The following is a 21,992-nucleotide window of genomic DNA, read 5'->3' as shown; positions in this document are numbered from 1 at the left end:
TCTGAATAAGACAATGTTGTGATTAAGGTGTTTACATGAGACGCTTTTAGAATATTCCTTTCATGTTCCCGTTTTACATGTTATAGAACATGGATCGATTAACGGCACACGTCATTACGTCCACACGCCACGCCGTCCGACGTCCCTCCAGAATTTCTCGTATCGACATACAGTTCGTCTTTGTTATGGAGCCGTATACAGTTATGAGTGTTTCATTTTTAATTTTACGAAAGCTTCAAGTGCAGTTAATTATCTGTCATGCTGTACGTGCAAATAGACGACTGCTTGAAGCCGTGGGCTGCGTCCCAAATCGCATGCTTACCTAGTATAGTAGCTGAAATACACGTATCCCACCTACTATATAGCAGGTAAGTACGCGGTTTTGGACGCAGCCTGCTCGCTTGTTTGCCGTCAGACGGTTGAGCACTGCCGTGTGTGTACGTGTCCTGTCGCAAAATGCGGTGAAAACTCCCACACGACGTTAATAATGTGATTAAGGTGTGTACATGTCTGTAATACACGTCGATAATGCGACTAAACACAGGAATACTCCACAGGTCTTAATTCCATTTGTGTTTGAGTATGACTTTAATCGGATTAATCAATAATCGCTGCTTACATGCTAGTTTCTTAATCAGAGTATCGTCTTAATCGGGTTAATATCAGATTATTGTTGTCCATGTAAACGTACTGAATGATTCCCTTTCGTTTATTAAGAAAAAAACAATCCTACTTTTATGAAAAGAATAATTGTGCCTGACTCTTGAGGTTTGTACTTAACTCCTATCACCGTGTCTGTTCTCTCCATTTTTCTTTGTGTCTCAGGCTCTGCACCAGCTGTATTATGACCCAAACATTGAGAATAAGAACCTGGCTCAGAAGTGGCTGATGCAGGCTCAGATCTCCCCTCAGGCCTGGCAGTTCTGCTGGGCTCTGCTCAGTCCTGATAAGGTGAGAAAAGTCTGGACCACATGTATTGGTTCTCTACCAACATGCTCTGCTGTGCTGAACTTGATCCTGTTTCCACTATGGTTTTGGCATCGGTTAATCATCTCAATCTGTTTGCAGAATCTGCATAATGTTAACATTGTGTTTAGTTTTTTTATTTAGTCCTGCCCTGAATAATCTATTTCACATAACAGATGTTTATATATATTCCACAAGACACAGTAATAGCTGAATTTACACAAATGAACCCGTTCAAAAGCATCAGTGAATGTTTGCACCTTTATACATCAAATGAATGGCATCCGTTCAGCGCATTTAATTTGTAATTATTAGAAACGTTAAAAAAACACATCATTATACCAACGCTATTTCAGAAAAGTGTATCGCGTTATCATTCATCACGATAACCGTATTATATCGATACATCGCCCAGCCCTAGACGAGTGCGATATTTGCTTTTATACAACAGTTCTTTAAACAAGAAAAATAATTTTGAGTCACTGGCATTTCAGACACGAATATTTAGTTTATTTAAAGAAGCCACATCTGAATAAAGCGTTGTGTTGCCATGGTAATGCCCAGACTGACCGACAGCCTGTAGTAAGTAACGAACTGTTACTAGAAGTGGATTTTTATTTGTAGCGAACACAGATAAGCGGAGTGATGATTACAGGTACAAAGAAATGTACCAGTGATATGGTAAATATCAGCACTCTTGGAACGACGCCTGTCCAATCAGATTACTGGAACGGAACTAAGTGTTGGATTAAAAATATGTTTACACAACCAGCTAGACATTTTGTTAAGCATGCATGTATATAGAGAGCTTGCTATTTTAAGGACTCGTCATTAACGACTGATCTCTCTAGTCTTCGCCAATTAGCTAGCTTCAGCGGTATGGCAGTTGATGATCCTAATTAAAATGTGCTGTACAGCTTTAACACTGCCTGTAGACCCATGGCAACCACATTATTTCTGTGTCCTGCTCTGATCTGATTCAAATAAAATCCCGTTTTAGTGGATAAATGGCTTAAGCACATGCTTTTTTTTTTTTTTCTTTCTTCACCTCCACCACCTTCCTTAGGTCCCAGAGATCCAGTACTTCGGCGCCAGCGCCTTACACACCAAGATCTCGCGTTATTGGGGTGACATCCCGGGCGAGCAGTACGACACCCTCAAGACGCAGCTTTTCTCCCAGATTGCCCTGTTTGCCTCAGGCTCTAAGATTGTGCTGACACGGCTGTGTGTCGCCCTGGCTTCACTGGCACTCAACACAATGCCTGAGGCGTGGCCTGGCGCCGTCTCCGAGATGGTGCGAGTCTTCCAGGAGGAAGGGAGCACTGTGGACGGGCGCGCTCGCTGCCTGGCGCTGCTCGAGCTCCTCACCGTGCTGCCCGAGGAGTTCCAGACGAGCCGGCTGCCGCAGTACCGCCGGGGGCAGGTTCGGGGCGCTCTGGGTCGAGAGTGGGCATCTGTTTATCCGCTGCTTCAGCAGCTACTGCGTCAAGCTGACTCGCCAGCATCGGTGAAGGCGCGTGCACTTAAGTGCCTGTCCAGCTGGGCGTTGCTGGACGTGCCGCTCAGCGAGAGCGAGGGTCTGTTGGAAGCTGGCTTTGCTGCACTTAATGATCCTGAACTGTTTGACGCTGCCGTAGAGGCCATCGTCAATGCCATCTCACAGCCTGACTCGCAGAGGTGAGTCTCACACACATGATCAGAGCCATTGCGTTTCATCACAAAGTAGCGTAATTTGCCCAGGGGGAGAAAAAGCCACTTGACTAAAAGAAAGGAGGCTTTTATTCATCGTTTACATTCTTTGAGTCAGTATTTACATGCTGAGGTGGAAACGAAGCAGCAACAGCACATGACGATTTACATTGTCATGAAGGACTACACATACTGGTGACCTAGCTAATAAATTTGTCATTTATCCAAACCTGGAGTGTGTGACCTCATGCTGAGAAATACCAATAATAATAATTCAATCATTCATGCTGAATTCGTAAAGGAATAATTCAAATAAAGTCTATCAGATTTGGTTGGAGAAGCTTCATCACTGGGTGTTGGAAAACAAACATGCACACTCTTACCAACACCTCAATGTGCCACACGTGTACACACACACACACGCACGCACACTCTTGCTTCTCTGATCCTGGGTGAGTCAGAAAAGCAATGAAGAGAGAGAATATTTTTAGGAATGAAATGACTAAAACCTTTCTTGTTCTTTTTCAAAGAAAATTAGAGATGAGGTCTGAGTTTGGTTATAGGAGAGAGGGTTACGGTTATAGTAGCTAAGGGAGATTCAATTAAAGTTGCAATCAAAATTATTCAACCCCCAGTGTAAATCAGGTTTATTGTCAACATTTACAGACTTTCAGCTGTTTGCAATGAACAAATAAAACAAAAGCAACTGAAATACTTTCTCCAGTTTCAAAATTATTCAACCCCCTGAATAGAATCCCTCACAACAGCACAGATATGCAAAACAGGTGTTGTCTCAAGCACACCTGATGTGATTAATCAAGGGCTTCATTAGTTGCACCAGGTGTGCTTGAGCTGGAACACATGAAATACCTGAACTGGCTAGGGGTAGAAAATGCATGAAATACCTGGACGAGCCAGAAAAAGGAAGCTATCAACGGCTGCAAGCAGTTTTCTGAGAAGGCAGGTTGTGAAAAACCCTCGAGTGACTGCAAAAGACCTGCAGTAAGACTTGGTGGCAACAGGCACTGAGGTTTCAGTGAGCACAGTAAGGTGCGTACTAAACGCAGAAGGTTTCCTTGCCAGAACTCCAAGACATTCACCACTACTGACCCAAAAGCACAAGAAAAATCACCTTAGAATCATATAAATAAACCACAGAAGTTTGGGGATTCTGTTCTGTGAAGTGATGAAACAAAACTGGAACTTTTCAGCATGATGGATCAGCTTTATGTCTGGAGGAAGAGGTCTGATGAAAGAACACTGTCCAAGGTCTGTAAATTTTGAGAATAAACCTGATTTGCAATGGGGGTTGAATCATTTTGATTGAAACTGTATTTATATTTGGTCGAAAGTGAAATCTGTATGGAAAGAGCGAATGTAGAATGTGACAAGTGCGCCGCACACACGATCACAGACCTAAGATAGGGAGTGACAAAGCAAAGCTGAAATACAGACACATGAGAAGAAAACGCAGAGGGACAAAACAAGAACAGTCAAGAGAGGCTGTAAGAAGGGGGAGGTGTGTGTCTGGGGATTAGGCTGGCTGCCGTTCCCATGGAGATAGTGAGGTAGTGATGTCTAGCGCTGTGGTTGGTACAGATGTGTCAAGCTCCTCACCCCCACTACACCCTCTGAGCACCAGAGAGACGGAGAGAAACGAGGGGTCGGCCATGGAGAGGTCGAGCAGGCTTTCATTTTCTTCCAAGAATATGTAACTGTGGTGTTTGTACGTTTTCATTCATCGTACATGAAACCAGGGGGTGGGGGTGTTGAACAACATCCTCCGCTTTTGTGTTTTAAACTGAAAGAACACCTCACTCTCTTGACCTCAACTACTTTTTTGTTTTGTTGTTTGAACCACATGGTCGAACAGTCATTAAAATGCAGGAGCTGATGTATTATCATGTTTCTTGTTATATTAGGTTAAAAATGTTGTCAACCAAAAGAAACAAACAAAACAAAAAAAAAAAGCAAAAGGCAGCTTAGCCAGAAAAGGAAGCCCATCTGCTGCCTTCCAAATAAACATGAAACACACCATCCTTCTGGTTACTGTATGTGCACATCATTAACAGTGGGATACTGAGAGACACTCGCAGAGATCACTCACAGAGAGACACTCGGAAACTAGGAAGCTTTACTATATTCGGCTACATGGGCAAGTGTGACGACATTAAAATATGCTTAATTAATCAAATCTATTTAAGGGTTGGCACTAATCTAACAATTCCTTAGCCCCCGGGCTACTTTTTAACAACAGCATCTACACCACACAGTTGAAACAATCTGTGATGAGACAAATCATGTGTCCAAATGCTGTGTTCAGTGTAACGTCAATATGACGTAACTATTTCTGTCTGTTTAGCGTGCGTGTGAAACAGTGTAAGAGAATTTCAGCAGATGGGGCCTGTTTGCTACGAGCTCACTCATAATGAGCAGTTGTCAGGGCAGTATTTTGCAGATAAAAGCAGCAAAATAATAACTGGAGAAATCAGTGAACGTGTGCTGTACTCTGTCTGCAGCCATCCATGTATCACTGTGCAGCTGCTGTTGTAAGTGGGAGAAGTTGTCGTAAGAAGGATCCAGCAGTACAGGGTGTCCCAAAAGTCTCCACATATAATATAAACCAAGACATTTTGCTAAAAAGTTTGTTTCCTCTATGTATAGAGACTTTTGGGACAAAAGTATGTGGACACCTGAGCATCACACCCATGGTTAAAATGTCTAGTTTTGGAATGGGATATTCAGTGGTCAGGTGTCCATATACTTTTGGCCATATCGTGTATAGCGATCATAAGGACGTCGGTACAGCTAGAAGAGTCTGAGGTAACGAGTGTTTATCATGACTTTATGAAGAGCGATAACTGGAACTTTATCTCACGGACGTTCCACAACATTAAATCTATTTATAAATCGGAAAGAAAAAAAAACCCCGTGCAACATGTTGTTCATTAATAAATGAAACGTTGTAAACGTTGTCAAATCACCGTGCTATAAGTCGAATAACACACTCCAGACCCTTCGTGTCCTGCTGCGTCACGCCACCCTAGCGTTGATTATTTTCGCATAGCCACACGATCTGTTGTGTATTTCCTACATAATTCGCATTATATACATGTGTTTTGTATATGCAAAGAAACAGAGCATTTTTACACTGTTAATTATTCCACTCTATATCGGACCTGTTTTTTTCTGTCCGCTGATTGCTGAGGTCATTGTGTTAACCCAAGTTTCCCCCCCTTAACATGAATTTTTATATTAATAATTGTGCTTTGTAACAAAAATACAACGAAAAATTTAATTGCACAGCTAGCAGTGTTAGATGATTTTCACACAGGATACTCGGAGTAAGGCTGTATATGCTTGATTGGACTTGATTGGATGCTGTACTTGAAGGAAGACAATGACAAAGCAGGAAAAGGTCCTCTTTCTCCACCCTACACCAGTATAGAGTGGGAGAGGTCATGTGAGTTCGAGTGGAAGAGAAAAAAATCTGACAAGTAAATGCACAGGAAGAATAGTATGACAGCCGGCATGTTATTTGTACCACTAAACCCACAGTGCCCATGTTCTGTCAGGAGACCAGCAGGACTGCTTTTAATCCCAGTGGGGTACGGGAACACACACACACACACAGTGAGCAGATGGGGCTTGTGGCACTATAAGACTGAGCTCAGACTCAGTGTGTGCTTGTTATCAATGTAGTCCCCTAATGCACAACGTTCTTTCCCCCGCTCTTGTAAAATGGATTTTAAAGGCCACATTGTCCATCTTCTATGTCCACATTCTTCCATCACCGTTTTGTCTCTGCTCTCTCCTTTTCCTTGGTGTTATTTCTCCCATCAGCCTAACAGAATGCATCCTGTTGCCAGGCAACTCGTTTCATCTGTCTCCTGGCGTCTGAAGATAATTGCCGGATTTTCGGGGGTAGGGAGTGGGGAGAGAGAGAAGGATGGAGAGAGAGAAACAGCAGGTTTCATATGAGGGTGTGTGAGGTCAAAGTGTGAAACTCCAGTTCCCTCAGAGATGGTCGGAAGCAAAAGGAGTGTAGACGGTGGGATGGAGGGAAAGCAGAAGACGGACAGATGTACATTGGTTGAAACGGTGCTCGACAATAGAAGACGTTAGGCAGACATTCGAAGATGTCTTGTATGGATGATTTGTCACTATATTAGTTCCACTAAGGCCTTGCAGAACGCTATTTCTTTCTACAGCATAGAACCACTTCAAAAGCATGACGATGGCTTTGGACTGCAATTACTATGATAGCTTTAGGACAGCAATTACCATGAACAGTTTTGCACTCAAGTCTCTCCATCAGTGAACAGTGGATAACTTCAACAAAATAGACTTTATGTGAAAACTATAATGAATTTCCTGGTTACACAATCAGCACTTTTTGACCACTTTTTTACACAGTTATAGAAGAGAAATGATTTATAATCGCACTCTCCACTGTCACCCAGATGAATATGGGTTCCCTTTTGAGTCTGGTTCCTCTCAAGGTTTCTTCCTCATATCGTCTCAGGGAGTTTTTCCTTTCCTCTGGCTTGCTCGTTAGGGATAAACATATACATTTAAAATGTATATACTGAATTGATATATTTCTGTAAAGCTGCTTTGTGACAATGTCCATTGTTAAAAGCGCTATACAAATAAAACTGAATAGTTGTGTATGTCTATAATGACAATAAAACACTCTAATCTCTTAGCTGTTACATTCTTGTGTAAGGCTGGTAACTCAAGCTAAAGAGTTTAAATATTAACCAAATGGATGCTTTTAACCCAGCACTTCTAAACTGATGATATCTTAAATAATATACAGAGAAGCCTCATGCATTTGCAGAGCTCTCTCAAGGTATATAATGATTGATTGTTTTAATCAGCTTAAACAAATCTTTGGATCAGTTGTAAACATAAACCAAATGAATACCTTACTATGGAAACTGCAGTCTTTAGTGTGTCCTTAGTGTGTTTTTGGCGACATAGACACCAATTCCATCACGTCTCATTCCCAGAAAAGAGGATGTGATGAGAGGAAACAGGACAGCGCTAATGGATGCACCCCCCCCCCCCCCCCCCCCCCCAAAAAAAAAACCCCAAAAGGATGACCATTTAATTTAACTTGCTCTCAGTCTCTTTCGTGACCCTCGTCTCCCTCCATCACAGTTTAAACAGATTCAGACGAAGGATATGAAATCCATCAAGAGCTTGCACCGCCCTCCATTTTGCCCTGCTTGGCCTTATCTATAATTTAGTCTCCTCATGTAGTAGGGCGTAATTGTGTGGGATGGTTTGACTTGCTGTCACACAGCAATCCCAGAAAAGGAGTGTCCTTAGGCGAGACACCGTTCTATGTTGTATCTCCAGCTGGTATTGATTGTCGCTGACCTTGAGCCTGTGAATTCTGGGAGAGTACAACAACGATATAGCAATTCCACCGAGTGCTGTGCAGTACAGTGTGCGCTCTATATCTCATTGAGTTGACATCATGTATGCCGATAAAAAGATGTGTACCCTGAGCGTTGGTCCAAAGTGCTCGTCCTGTCATCTCCTGAAGAACAAGAAGTCTCTATCACTAGCATAAGTGCGTGGAGACCTGCTAGTACAAATGTAGGTTAGAATAAAGTCACCTAGATTCAAGAAAACCCATACATGTTGTGTGAATCATAGTGTTTTGGAACAGTCTAGAAAGAATGATTGTTGTTGGAGATACTACATAGCCCTGAGGCACTCAGAGCAGTCATATTGTTGCTTAAAAAAAGTCTGAAATTCCCTTTTACCATGGTTTAAACCTTTTTACAATGTATTGAATTAAGGTGCTTTCATGTGCAGTCCATTTGAAACTAACCCTGGCAAAACTTCGACTGTCCAGTTTCAGTGAGCCTGTGCGTGCAGTACCCATCTGTTCTTGGATAACAGGCACAGAGCTTGACGTGGTCTTCTTAAGGTTCGGTGCCTCATGCGATCCGAGATGCTCTTCTGCTCACCACGGTTGTAAAGAGTGGTTATTTGAGTCACCGTAGCCTTGTTGTCAGCTTGAACCAGTCTGGCCGTTCTCCTCTCTCATCAACAGTGCATTTCCACCTGCAGACCTTTTGGCATCTATGCAAACTCGAGGGATTGTTGTGCGTAAAAATCCTGGTACATTGCTAATTTCTGAAGCTTTCACAGCACGATAATGAGCATGTTTTTCATAAATGGAATAATACGTATAATAATAATAATAATTGTGTGTTTAACGCATACAAATCTTTTTGGTTTGAAACATCCATCCTTGTTCTACACTATATATTTAAAACATAATATAGGGTATTGCATATAATCATTCTTATCGGAGTTCTACCAAGCTCGTGTATGAAATGGTTTCTGTTAATGTTCTAACGTGTAGAGAAAGGTTCACATGGCTTCCTCCTTTTCTCTGCTTCATGGGAGAGTTTTTATTTGTAATCTGTGGCAAAGTATGCCATACATGTCAGACATTTTGTACATCAAGCAGCACAAGGGTTTGACCCTTCAGTATCTTCGGTTGCTGCTGCTTGTTTTCTATATTAGCTTCGGTTAGTCTTTTATTAGTTATATTAGTCTTGAAGCTTCGGTTTAAAAGTAAAGAAAACTCAGGACACCGAACATGCTGTCGAGGTTAGAAAACTACCCAGTGAAACAAAAAGGGTAGACGTATTTTTGTCCTTCGTGTGTTTCAGGTACCTGAACACTTTACTGAAGCTGGTTCCGCAAGTGTTGCAGCTCCAGGACCAACTACGAGAAGCCGTACAGAATGGAGATATGGAGACGTCGCATGGGATCTGTCGGATCGCCGTCTCTCTGGGAGAGAACCATTCCAGGTACGTTCAGAATATAAATAATCACTGTTGTTTTTTTGGGGATTTTTTTTTTCATTCAGACTGGTAGCTGTGACCTTTTGACAGTGTCTGTCTAAAAGGTGCTGTACTGTTTACGCCACACACAGAATAAAAGGCAACACTGACACTTCATCGAGCGTAAGCACACAGGAAGCGCAAACCAGCATTGTTATGCCAGTTAGCTTAATATTATGGAAAATGAACGTTATGTTTTCGGGCCGTTTTTGCCATCCGTCCCCATCCGTCTGAGATTCTCTTTAGTGCGGTATCTCAAGAACGAGTGGTTAAATGTTTGTAGGATTTATATGGCATTATCACTGTAACCAGCAGATGAACTGATTGGATTTTGCAATTGATTTAAACAGGGGCACGGTCACAGCAAGGTGATAAGAATGTCTGGCAGAGTTATTCTTCAATAGCTTCCTTCCTGTGTGAAGTATGTTTTAAGGGTGTTTCAGCATTTAAAAAAAAGTCACAAGAAAGACTAGAAGAAAAGATCAGTAAAATGAGTAGATCTAGGCTGGTCTAGTCTATGGGCAGACTGCTCTACTTCTACTTATTTTATTTATGTTTTATCATTTTTTGAGTTCTTAAAAATCTATAGTACATCAGAATGTCTTCTTTTTTTTTTTGCACGGTTCAGAATATTATTCCAACCAAATTTTGAGCATAATGAAATACATAGAATAATTCTTAATTAATATAAATATTTTTAAAAAATACAGTGATGAGGTATACAGAGATATCGCCGAGCCCTAGTGCATCAGTAGGACAGGGCTTTAGGACAGTGACTCGTGTCACACATCTCTGCAGCTTCTCTCAGAACGACACACTGATGTTGCCATTTAAATGATTTCACTTAACCAGAACATGACAAAAAAAACAACAACACACAAATCTGTGTTAGATTTTGAACCCTAAGTGAGATTTTCAAGTGTTGCATTTTTTTTTTTTCTTCAATACTGATCTGTGATGTGCTTGTTTATGATCTCCACCCTTGTGCGAACTCATGCAGGGCTCTCCTGGAGCAGGTGGAGCACTGGCAGAGTTTCCTGGCGCTGGTCAATATGATTATGTTCTGCACTGGCATCCCTGGCCACTACCCGGTCAACGAGACCACAAGCTCTCTCACTCTAACATTCTGGTACACGCTGCAGGTATTTATTACACCAGACCATCACATCCATTTGTGCTTGTTGTACATCCTGTTCCAGATTTAGTCCCCTTTGATGTAATAATAACCTCCACTCCTCTGGGAAGGCTTTCCACTAGATTTCTGGGCGTGGCTGTGTGGATTTGTGTTCATTCAGCTACAAGAGCATTAGTGAGGACAGGCACTGATGTTAAGAAGTCTGGGGTGCCGCCTGTGTTCCAGTTCATCCCAAAGATGTTCAGTGGGGTTGAGGTCAGGGCTCTGTACAGGACACTCGAGTTCTTCCAGTTCAAGCTTAACACATAATGTCTTCATGGAGCTCGCTTTGTGCACTGGGTAGGGATGGGCGATATAGACTTAAAACTATATCACGATATTTCATGCCATTTTTTGTAGCAACGATCGAAATGACGATATGAAAATAGTAACATTCGACACCATCTTTCTGGCCACGAGTCACATCAGCGTACAGTCTTGAGAGGAGTGCAAACATAAACGTCGATCCAAAAAAGTCAAACTTAATCCTGACCATCATCAAATATTAAACTATACCAATTAAGTAGAATAAATAGAATATGAATTTTAATCACAAAGTAAAATTCCAGTGAAACTGTAAAGACCAATACTCACAGGATTCATAATCGAACCCCGGGAAAAACAAATGGAAATTCTGTACCCGAACCACTTCCATATAACGGATGAAGCTCCTTTTTTGGGGATTAATTCTTCTTCCTCGTCTAGGGTTGGATCTTCCACGTGTGAGATGCCCAGCGCGTAAACACATCATCAAATATATTGTCAATATTGCAGGATGAGGAATTTTTATCATGGGGAGGAATTGACATTTTGCTCAAACTTAATTTCCCCATTGTATGGAGACACCCTTTTGGGACCCCCTGTAGATACCTAGCTTTTGGCTCTACCTGGATGATATTTGGTGGTAATAATAGCTCTTCTCATTTCCCTTCAATCTCTGCCATTTTCACTGTATAATAATTCATCATGGCATGTTTGTGCCAAATGCGAGGTTAGCCTACTTCAAGGCTTTTTGAACATTCTGTACCAGCCTTATGTTTGCCAGTTTCCACCCCCAGCAGGAATCCTCCACTGCGCTTAATGGACTTCATTTGAATATTAGTGATTTGAGAACCAGGCCTGTGAGAAGCTGAAAATTTTGAGTCGCATTTTTCAACTGCTGTCAAGGCGGTGTGGTGCGTCACTGCCTGCAGGTGTAGTGGTGAATGAATCATTTTGATTCATGAATCAGTTCGATTTGTCTTCAGTTTGAATTCCACCTGCATTGAATTTTGAGAGTTGATGCGATTAAAAAAGAAACTAGTCTGTTTTTTTTATTTATTTACTGATTGAATTAAGACTGTTTTTGTATACTTTGTGCTATGCGTGTATACCACTTCACTTGGTGGCTTTGTGCGCTCACGGCTGTCTTGCGAATCGCAACAAGCAGAACCTTCCAAGCCTCTAATGCACACGTTTTGTGCCAGAAATAGTCTTTGTTTGAGCCATAAATGACTTGATTAATTCAGTAACCCAATCATCATCGTTGTTAGCTCTATTCGGTTAAAGGAAACCGAACACCGACCAGTGAATGAGCCAATCCTGAGATCTCTTGTGATCTACTGTCTATATAGTTGATGATGAGATCACATTATATTTCTTACTGAAATGGACAGCTTAAAATAATTGCTTCAGTAAATTGGACCCAACCTCCCATTACCAGTGGTTTATTGCGCTGCATCGCTAAGACATGCTGACTGTGGATTAGCTGGAGCTCCGAAAGCTATTCAGGGGATGAATCGGTGCGGTAAAAACGAGTCAACGCGCACCGCATCAGAAAATAGCGTAATGCTTAATGCGTTATGTTTTGCATGCGCGTGTGGATAAGTGGGTGGGAGTTCAAATATGCAAATATCGTTTGAATACTTAGTTGAAAAACTTCAAACAATGATTTTGCCTGAAATATCCATCTATAATTATTAGCAGGAGTACATGAAGCAACAGATAACAGTTTCAGTAATTCTCTGCAGTAGGAGTAGACACTGTGAATGGATGTCTGCGCCAACTAAAGTGTCCTCGAATGTCCATTTCTGTATCGTCGTCTCACCCTGATACACGAGACGACTTGTTACGAGATCTGGAACTTCTTAAGAGTCTGCTGGAATCTGCTCTTTGAAGAACATGTTGTCTCCATGTTTGTTGCAGGATGACATCATGTCATTCGAGGCAGAGAAGCAAGCGGTGTATCTGCAGGTTTACAGACCCGTGTATTTCCAGCTGGTGGACGTGCTGCTCCATAAAGCCCAGTTTCCTAGTGATGAAGAGTACGCCTCTTGGTCGTCTGACGAGAAGGAGCAGTTCAGGATCTACAGGTTTGTAATTGTTTGTGTCGGGGCTGTCAAAGTCTAAAAATGTTGCATCTGAGTATTATGTATACTATGTATAGAGAGAGAGGCATTCTAGACATATATTTTCCTCAATATGTCGTCCTAGGTCCATCATTAAACTGAAAAAAGTATACTTACTTCCCTCAGCACCTTTTTGCTGGGTTTTGTTGAGTCATCACTAGAGCTAGTGACAGTAGTGCTGTTTAGGCAACACAGACTTACGTAAGCGAATGTAGCACGAAGGGAAACAAATATTTTGTTTGTTTATGACTTTCACTCTTTGCTTTAGGGTGGACATATCTGACACCCTGATGTATGTCTACGAGATGCTGGGAGCAGAGTTGCTTAGCAACCTGTATGACAAGCTAGGCAGGGTGCTTACTAATGCAGATCAACCAACATCCTGGCAGGTCAGAAACTGCACAAACATACAGACTCGTATACATATATTCTCACATTCTCAAACACCCTAGTAAGCCTAAAGAACAAGCTTTCTTGTTCAAGTGCTTGGTTCAGCCTACATCTTTCCTGTCTTTTTGGCGTTTGTGTTTTTAGTCACCTGTTTGTTTGTTTGCTTGTTTGTTCTTACCAGCATACAGAGGCTCTGCTGTATGGTTTCCAGTCCATAGCAGAAACGATAGACGTGAACTACTCCGATGTCATTCCCGGCCTGATCGGCCTCATTCCCCGAATCAACATCAACAACGTACAGCTTGCGGACACTGTCATGTTCACTATAGGTTTGTATGTGGGTTTTGAGGATCAGCCTTCTGGGTGTTTGTTCTTTAAGTTGCACTCACCTTCTTTCTGTCTTTTTCTCTCCGCTGTGTGTGTGTGTCTGTTTGTAGGAGCGTTGGCAGAGTGGTTAGCAGATCACCCAGTGATGTTGAGCAGTGTGTTGCCGCTGGTGCTGCAGGCATTAGGGAATCCAGACCTTTCTATCTCCAGCGTTTCCACCCTGAAGAAGATCTGCAGGGAGTGCAGATACGACCTGCCGCCCTACGCTACGAACATCGTTGCTGTTTCACAGGTAGACAGATTTGACTGAAATGTTGTTTGGGGGTCTGAGACTCAGGAACTCACTTCCTGTATTTGTATACAGTTAGTCCTGTATTTCTAGATAGGCTGTATTGTGGACTAATAATGGTTCTTTCCTCGGCTTCATTCTTTGCCCCTTCTATCTCTCTGATGCAGGAAGTGCTTATTAAACAGATCCACAAGGTCAGTACCATCATTATTTCTTTTGCTGATCTAAAGTGCTGTGTTGACTAAGTGTGAAACAAACTATGAGTTCTAACTCTGTCTCTCTCGTTCTCTCTCTCGGTCTCCCTTGCTATCTGTGTCTCTCTCTCTCTATCTCTCTGTCTCTCACTTTCTCTCTATCTCTCTGTCTCTCACTCCCTCTCTCGCTATTTCTCTGACTCTCTCTCTGTCTCTGTCTCTCACTCTCTTGCTATCTCTCTGTCTGTCTATCCGTCTCTCTCTCTGTCTCTCTCCGTCTATCTGTCTCTCTCTCTCTATCTCTCTCTATCTCTCTCTCTCTCCAGACAAGTCAGTGTATGTGGTTGATGCAGGCTCTAGGTTTTCTGCTATCCGCACTGCCAGTGGAGGACATTCTCCACAATCTGCACTCTCTCATCACACCTTACATCCAGCAGCTGGAGAAACTGTCTCAAGAGACAGTAAGAATCGATTGCACATCTCAGACATGTTATATTTACAGTTAGGCCTGATTATATACGATCCCACCCAGTTCATGTGCAGGAAGACCAGATAGCACAACTTCAGACACATGCATATGCATGACTGGTCATACCAGTGACTCTGTAATGCGTAACATACTTTAAGTCAGGGGTTTTGAAAAAATAACTAAATAATATAAAAATCCATGTATCCAACGTAAAACTTCTGCACTACAGCACCATTAATTTGTGGAGTAGAGGGCTGGATTCTGCACCTTCCTACCAAGTTTCGAGTTTCTACAATGTATAGTCTTTGCGTTGTAGTGCAGAATAATAAAAATCCTAAAAATTCCCTAATAATGATGAAAAAGCTGGGTTGTGATTTCCACCATTAACAAAATAAATAATAATAATCGCACACCACCTGGCTATGCTTCCAGGACCTTGGGATCCCACTTTGCTAACCAACGCTTTAAGACATCGTTTATTGCCCGTTAAAGTAAAAATCCACCCATGTTTATACTGAAATATTTGTGATGCAATTTTATGATGCTAATTTGTTGGCTGGTGCTGAATTGTCATTATTTGATGGTAGCGGTATTGTGTCTCATAGAAACTCTGAGTATACTAGAGACACCTTTGTTGATTGTGGGCACGTTCAAGACGTAACGTTTTACGATTACACCATCCATCGTGGCACTGAATGCCAAAGTGCTGCTTAAACAGATCCCATAAACTTGTTTGTTAGCTGAACAAAGTGAGCTAGCTAAACGTCTCCTTTACAGGCCTAGATATGTGACATTAATATCTAGAATTTGAATAGCTACTACTTTTATGTAGGTTTTAGGCAAGCTCTATATGTTTGGTAATCTGTGGAAGTCATTTTGACCCATTATAATAGGAGGGTTAAAGAAATATAAACTATGCATGTTATCTAACTAGCCAGATAAGCCTCTTAAAGTCCCTATGAAGTGCCCTGATGTGTGGATGTAATTTCCACTAAATGATGAAGTCAGGGCGGGACATATCATGTAGCTGTTCCTTCGTGTAGGTTACCTCACGGCCCGGGTTATGCCGTGCTTGATAGTTAGTACCATTGGCGTTAGCCCGAACAATAAAGTGAACGAATTGAAGCCATTTCCTTTTTAACCAACTTACTGTTGGAAATCGGAATAAAATGCGTGTATTCGAACAGCGAAAGACATTTATGACCCATGCTCTAAGTGCAGAATGATGTCATCAAAACTGCGATCTGTATTGGTGGTAGAGCGAGACTGTCAATTTTGAACCTTCCAAATGCGTACTTTCTTATTGTTTTGGAGCGCACTAGCTTATAGATAACCTTAAGGTTAATACATCCAAGCTAAAAGCCACTAAAAGGTCCATTTTGGTTTCATAGGCACTTTAACGTCTTAGTTAGCAAGCCAGCTTCATTGATAATAGTTAGCTGCTTGGCTGAGATGAAACGTGACATAAGTTGGGGTTTTATTGGGCTTTGTTTGTTGCAGTCTTCTTTGCTACTGGAATAAGTGACATGTTTTGTCTTGTCTTGGCATTGCTCCTTATGAACAGACCCTGTGCGTGCGTGTGTATGTGTGCGTTGTGATTATGATCATGGAACATTTCTCAGTGGGGCCAGATTGCATGTCACTGTGTCCAGAAGCAACACGCCACAGGGTAAACTAAAACTAATGAAACAATGCCCCGTGCACACAGACCCTCTACAGCTTGGGGCTAGTTTACAGATATGTGTGATACAGATGGTGTATAAGTCATAACACACACTCCAGCTAATGACATTATTACAATATTATGTGTTGAACTGGTTCTCGTGTTGTGCTTTTTTAGTTTTTAGTTTTTTTTATAAGCCACATGCCTCAAATAAGTGGTGTGGATTAAAAGAGATCCAGAGCAAGAGAATGGAAGAAGGAAGCTTCTACTCTATATAGTGTAATGTTGCAGCACACAAAGGTCAACGAGTTCAGATGAAGCTGAAAGAACATGGTGTACTCACAGTGCCATGGACTCGCCAGATTCTAGACGACTAGACCGGGTTGCATTACTATTAGCCACTGTTACTGTTTTGCTAATATTAGCCATTAAGAAGGAGAACAAGCAAAGCCGTGAAATCACATGAAGTGGGAAGATCCAGGAGCATCTCAGTCTTTATTTCCATTAGTGAGGAAAAAAACCGCGCACACCGCAAGTGTGTTTAATAAACGTAGAAAGATTCCATCAGACAAAAGCACCTCTCGCAGACACCACACACGGACACATGGTCATTTCATTTTTAAATACATCAGACATTTAACTCCCAGGGTATTCTGCTCTCATTGGTTTTTATGATGCAGGCGCAGCTTTTTCTTTAGAAACCACCAGTTCATAAAAATGTATATACGGATATATGTAATATATATCTATATATATATATATATATATATTACACAGAGCGATTTGCACTGATGTCTGGCTTTTCAGAGGAAGGCATTACGTCAGACTCTGAGATTAGGCTTTCCTTCAGCTCTGTCAGACAGTGACACCTACCGATGAGAGGTTTTTTTTTAGTTTTTTTTTTTTTTTTGTTAACAGCTCTTCATTCCTCTGGAACATGGTGATACCTTCACGGGAGTATCTTTGTGGCAGTTAGGAGATGTTTTTCACAATTTATCAAAAGGGTCTGCAACAGAATAAATATGGACACGGTTGAGGTCATGAGTTTACATACGCCTTGCAGAATCTGAAAAAGGTTAATAATTTTAAATAAATAAATAAATAGAGAGGAATCGTGAACGTTGCGTTTAATTTTTTATTTAGTCCTGCCCTGAATGAGCTATTTCACATAACAGATGTTTATATATAGTCCACAAGACACAGTAATAACTGAATTTACACAAATGAACGCGTTCAAAAGTTTACACACGCTCGATTGTTAATACCGTGTGTCGTTACCTGGATGATGTTTATGTTTTGTGAGAGTTGTCCATGAGTCCCTTGTTTGTCTTGAGCAGTTAAACTTCCCACTGTTCTTCAGAAAAATCCTCCAGGTCATGCACATTCTCTGCTTTTCCAGTATCTTCTACATATTTGACATCCTTTCCAACAGTGTCTATATAATGTTGAGATCAGTCTTTTCACACTGAGGACAACTGAGAGACTCGTACACGACTATTACAAAAGGTGCAAACATTCACTGATGCTCAAGAAGGCAACACAATACATTAAGAGCCAGGGGGTGTAAACTTTTGAACAGAACATGTTAATTTGTTCTTTAATCTTTCGTCTTTCAATTCTTTCAACACATACAACTGATTCATTTGATTCTGATTCATTTCACTGTTAGTTTTAACAACTATACAGTAAAAAAAAAATATTCATCCATTTCTCTGCAGCCAAACCCCTCTAATAAACTGGCTATCATCCACATCTTGGGCCTGCTGTCAAACCTCTTTACAACCCTGGACATCACCAAGCAGGAAGAGGAATCTGGAGAAAGTGCACCGCCTGTCAAAGCCAGTCCACCTCAAACTGGTCCCAACCCAGTGAGTACTGATTACTTTAGTTATCTTATAGTATGTGATACAGTGTCGGTGGCTACCAGATCTTCAGTTGTGTATGAAACATGACATTTAGGAGGTATATAAGGTATAATCAATTACGGTACAAAAGGAACAAACATCATGCTAAGCATTATTGTATCAACAAATAATGTCTTTTTTTTCTTCTTCTTTTCCCCTCCTTTCTCCCGCTCTCATGTAATGCGTCCTCTGAATAGCATTTTCTGACCATGGCTCTATTACTAAGCGTGTGTGTGTGTGTGTGTGTGTGTGTGTGTGTTTAGGTGGTGGTGGTGTTGCAGCAGGTTTTTGCCCTCATTCACACTGTCCTCAGTAAATGGCTGAATGACTCACAGGTTGTAGAGGTAAGATTTCAACGTCTTCGATTTTCACATTTGTTACACACAAATATTTTCTTTTTGGTGCCCATTTGAAGTTCCTAGTCACGCATCTCATTCTTTTACAATTTCTTTTTCAATTTAGATGCTAGATTAGAGTTTTAACATGAAAATCTCTCTCTCTCTCTCTCTCTCTCTCTCTCTCTCTCTTTCAGGCTGTGTGTGCTATCTTTGAGAAGTCAGTGAAGACTCTGCTCCATGACTTTGCTCCTATGGTGTCTCAGCTGAGTGAGATGCTGGGTCAGATGTACAGCACTATCCCACAAGCCTCTGCACTGGACCTGACCCGTCAGGTACACACTGTATACATGCGGCCAAACCACAAACTAGTTCTCCGGATTCCAGTCATATTCCAGCCAGACATTCCCTATTTAGTCTCTCAGTCCACCAGGCTGTTGCCATAGCTACATGCAGTGACGTCATTTAGATAGGAATTACGATACTGTATGTACTGCACCTAGTCATGATGTGTGAAGTCCGAGTGTGTGCAGTGGGGTTGTCAGAATGACTTTCGCTCTTTGAATTCTAATTGAAATTTCATAATATTTAAGTGAATGGTTCTACTTACTTTTATTTATTCATTTATTTATTTTTTACATTCAGCCCCTAAAGGTTTATTTATATATTAGTTGCTGTCTTAAGTGATATTACGGGGTTGTTGGAGTTTGTGTTCATTTTGGCATTTACGCACTACATCGGCAACGTCCTTATGTTTAAGCCTATGTAATTGGCATATATAGTGAATAGAAAGAGAGGCGTACTGTAGATACAGTCTGAGAAATTAAAGATTATGATGAAATTATGATATTATCTTCTTTATTATTATTTTTGATGTAGAAACCCTTTTTGAATGGTGTGCGCGATATGAACGCATCATGTCCCACTACTGTTAATGTCGGTCTGTACAGACTGATTAATATTCAGTGAACTGAAATTCAAATGCAGTATTTAAAGGAAATTTGCTTTGGATAATCAGCCAATCGTTTGGCAGCAGCACAATGCAAAGATAAAAAATCATCGGCAGATTCTGAAATACTCAAACCAGCTCATCTGGTAGAAAAATCCATACCACAGTTAAAGTTACAGTGATCATACTTTTTCTTCATTCTGATTTTTGAACATTAATTGAAGCTCTTGACCTGTATCTGCATGATTATTTATTTATTTATTTATTTTGCATTGTGCTGCTGCCACATGATTGGCTGATTAGATAAACGCATAAATGTGCAGGTGTTCCTAGTAAAGTGAGTGGTGAGTGTATTTGTGTGTGAGTGAGAGCTGTAACGTTTTGAAATTTCATTTTGTTTTATTGATTATCACCAGATGATGCATATATTTGCCAGTGAGCCTGACCACTTTCCCCCAATCAAAGCCCTGTTTGAGCTGGTCACCTCCGTCACCCTCACCATCTTCCAGCAAGGTACGCTTTCCGGAGTGCTTAAATCACAGTCCGTTTTTACTTCCCTTTCTCCTAACCTACACAAACTGCACATATTTCTAACAGGCGTACTTTATTACTTTAGGTGGCAGCATTATCAGAAATGTCCAAGATCTATTTTTGTTAATCGCAGTTTATTTTAAAAAATAATAATAATAAAACATATCGTGTAAAGTTTCCCATCCTTTCATCCTGTGTAACACACTTGTTTGACATGCTGTTTTCCCAGATAATAGCTTTTCATATTCTCCTGCACTTGTCTCCTCTTCGTCCCTTTAATTGTCCTTCAGTTTGTTTTTCGCCTCTCCGTTCACCGATTAACATCACTTCTGTCTGTACTGTTAACCCTCTGATCTCCAGCAGGTCCCTTAACTGTGGCTCTGAGAACCTGCCATGGCCTGTTTTATCCTCTTTTTTTTTCCTTTTCTTTTTCTTCCCGGGAGTTCTCGGGGCGGATCGGGGAGGGATGTGATGGGGGTCTTGTTTGGAGTGTGGGAACAGCTAGGGGAAGGGAGTTTCGGGGCTAGGTGCTGCCCCACTCTCTCGTGGTGACCAAGCTTTTCAGTGAACCCTGGGGTGGGGCAGTTGGGAAAGCATGTTTGATTTAAAGAAAATGGACCACCAAGTTTTTTTTTTATAAAAAAGAGAGAAACGAAAAAAAAGGAGAAGGAAATAAGATGTCACAGTAGCAGGTGCCTCCTGGGTTCCCACTCCAAACCCACTTTGGTTCTTTTAGGTTTGTTCTTTTTTTTTCTTTCTCGTTATTTCTCTTTCAGTTAGTTCTTTATCCTGACTCATGACTTTTTCTGGTTTTTCGATTTTTTTCTTTCTGGAGACTGCCTTTTAAAGCCTTACATGCTTCTCGTCTCCTCGTCTCCCCTCTTTTTCTCACATGTGCAATTATTTCAATGATATCCTTTCTGTTGCCTTTTCTTTCCACATGACTGTTCAATCTGTTCTGTTGCTGTTTGTATATATTCTTATTATTATTATTCTTATTATTTCTTAAGTTACATCTTTATTATATTTTAGGGCCCAGGGATCATCCTGATATTGTTGATTCATTTATGCAACTCCAAGCTCAGGTGTGTTTTTGGTTTCTTATTTCATTCACTTTGCGTTTCTCTTTCTTTCTCTCTTTCTCTCTCTCTCTTTCTCTCTCTCTCTCTCTCTCTCCTGTCCCTTTATTTCGCTCTCTCCCTTCCGCTTTCTTTCTGCCCTGTGATTTCGGGGTCTGTCGTGACCCTTTCTTTGCCTGAGCTGACAAAGGAGCACTTTTGGATGACTGACGCAGTCTCTCCTTCAAAAGTCTTGGTTCTGACGAGCCTGGTCAGCCCCTCAGAAATGTGATTGGTCATTTCAGAGGAGGAATGCCACTCTTGTAGTGTTAACATGCTGTACGCAGTCATACAGTTCATGTACAGCCAACTGGGTGAGCTGCGAGTTGGGGTTCTTGTGAAATGTCATTATAGCCATAACTACAGTACAAACTATTCCTATTAACATTCAGTTTTTCAGTGTGTAGTTTATTTGTGTACTTTTGGTAGATGTATAATCGTTAACGTTCATATTTCAATATGAAATGAACATTTAGTGCTTATATGAAGTTACATTCGTGGTTCATCGGGAACATGCTATAACAGATGTTTTTTAAGTAAATAATAATCGACGTAATAAATATTATATAATTGATTGTTTCTATACTTACACCAACTCAAAGGGGTTATAAATGGTTTCTATAAAAATAAGATATCTAGCAAATTAAAGTGTATAATCATTTGTATAGTGACACTCCCTGTTTATCTGTGGAGACTCTCCATCATCATTTTTAGGTAATGCTGTTCCTTTAG

At 41.1% G+C, this 21,992-nt stretch overlaps 1 protein-coding gene across 1 annotated transcript in view; it reads left to right on the top strand.

The window, feature by feature from the left end:
• ipo13b (importin 13b) overlaps positions 1 to 21,992 on the top strand; it is a 41,171-nt gene that overhangs the window by 15,570 nt on the left and 3,609 nt on the right. Inside the window, exons 2-16 of the mRNA XM_017456036.3 lie at positions 826 to 951; positions 2,033 to 2,643; positions 9,357 to 9,497; positions 10,531 to 10,672; positions 12,889 to 13,055; positions 13,360 to 13,480; positions 13,663 to 13,810; positions 13,919 to 14,100; positions 14,265 to 14,291; positions 14,618 to 14,752; positions 18,142 to 18,291; positions 18,591 to 18,671; positions 18,860 to 18,997; positions 20,028 to 20,124; positions 21,175 to 21,227. Coding sequence (XP_017311525.1) covers positions 826 to 951; positions 2,033 to 2,643; positions 9,357 to 9,497; positions 10,531 to 10,672; positions 12,889 to 13,055; positions 13,360 to 13,480; positions 13,663 to 13,810; positions 13,919 to 14,100; positions 14,265 to 14,291; positions 14,618 to 14,752; positions 18,142 to 18,291; positions 18,591 to 18,671; positions 18,860 to 18,997; positions 20,028 to 20,124; positions 21,175 to 21,227 — 2,319 coding nt within the window. The remainder of the gene's footprint in view (positions 1 to 825; positions 952 to 2,032; positions 2,644 to 9,356; positions 9,498 to 10,530; positions 10,673 to 12,888; positions 13,056 to 13,359; positions 13,481 to 13,662; positions 13,811 to 13,918; positions 14,101 to 14,264; positions 14,292 to 14,617; positions 14,753 to 18,141; positions 18,292 to 18,590; positions 18,672 to 18,859; positions 18,998 to 20,027; positions 20,125 to 21,174; positions 21,228 to 21,992) is intronic.

This window comes from Ictalurus punctatus, chromosome 25, assembly GCF_001660625.3.
Source record: "Ictalurus punctatus breed USDA103 chromosome 25, Coco_2.0, whole genome shotgun sequence".
NCBI lineage: Eukaryota > Metazoa > Chordata > Actinopteri > Siluriformes > Ictaluridae > Ictalurus > Ictalurus punctatus.
The sequence above is the reverse complement of the archived record's forward strand: the minus strand, read 5'-3'. Positions and strand labels throughout refer to the sequence as shown.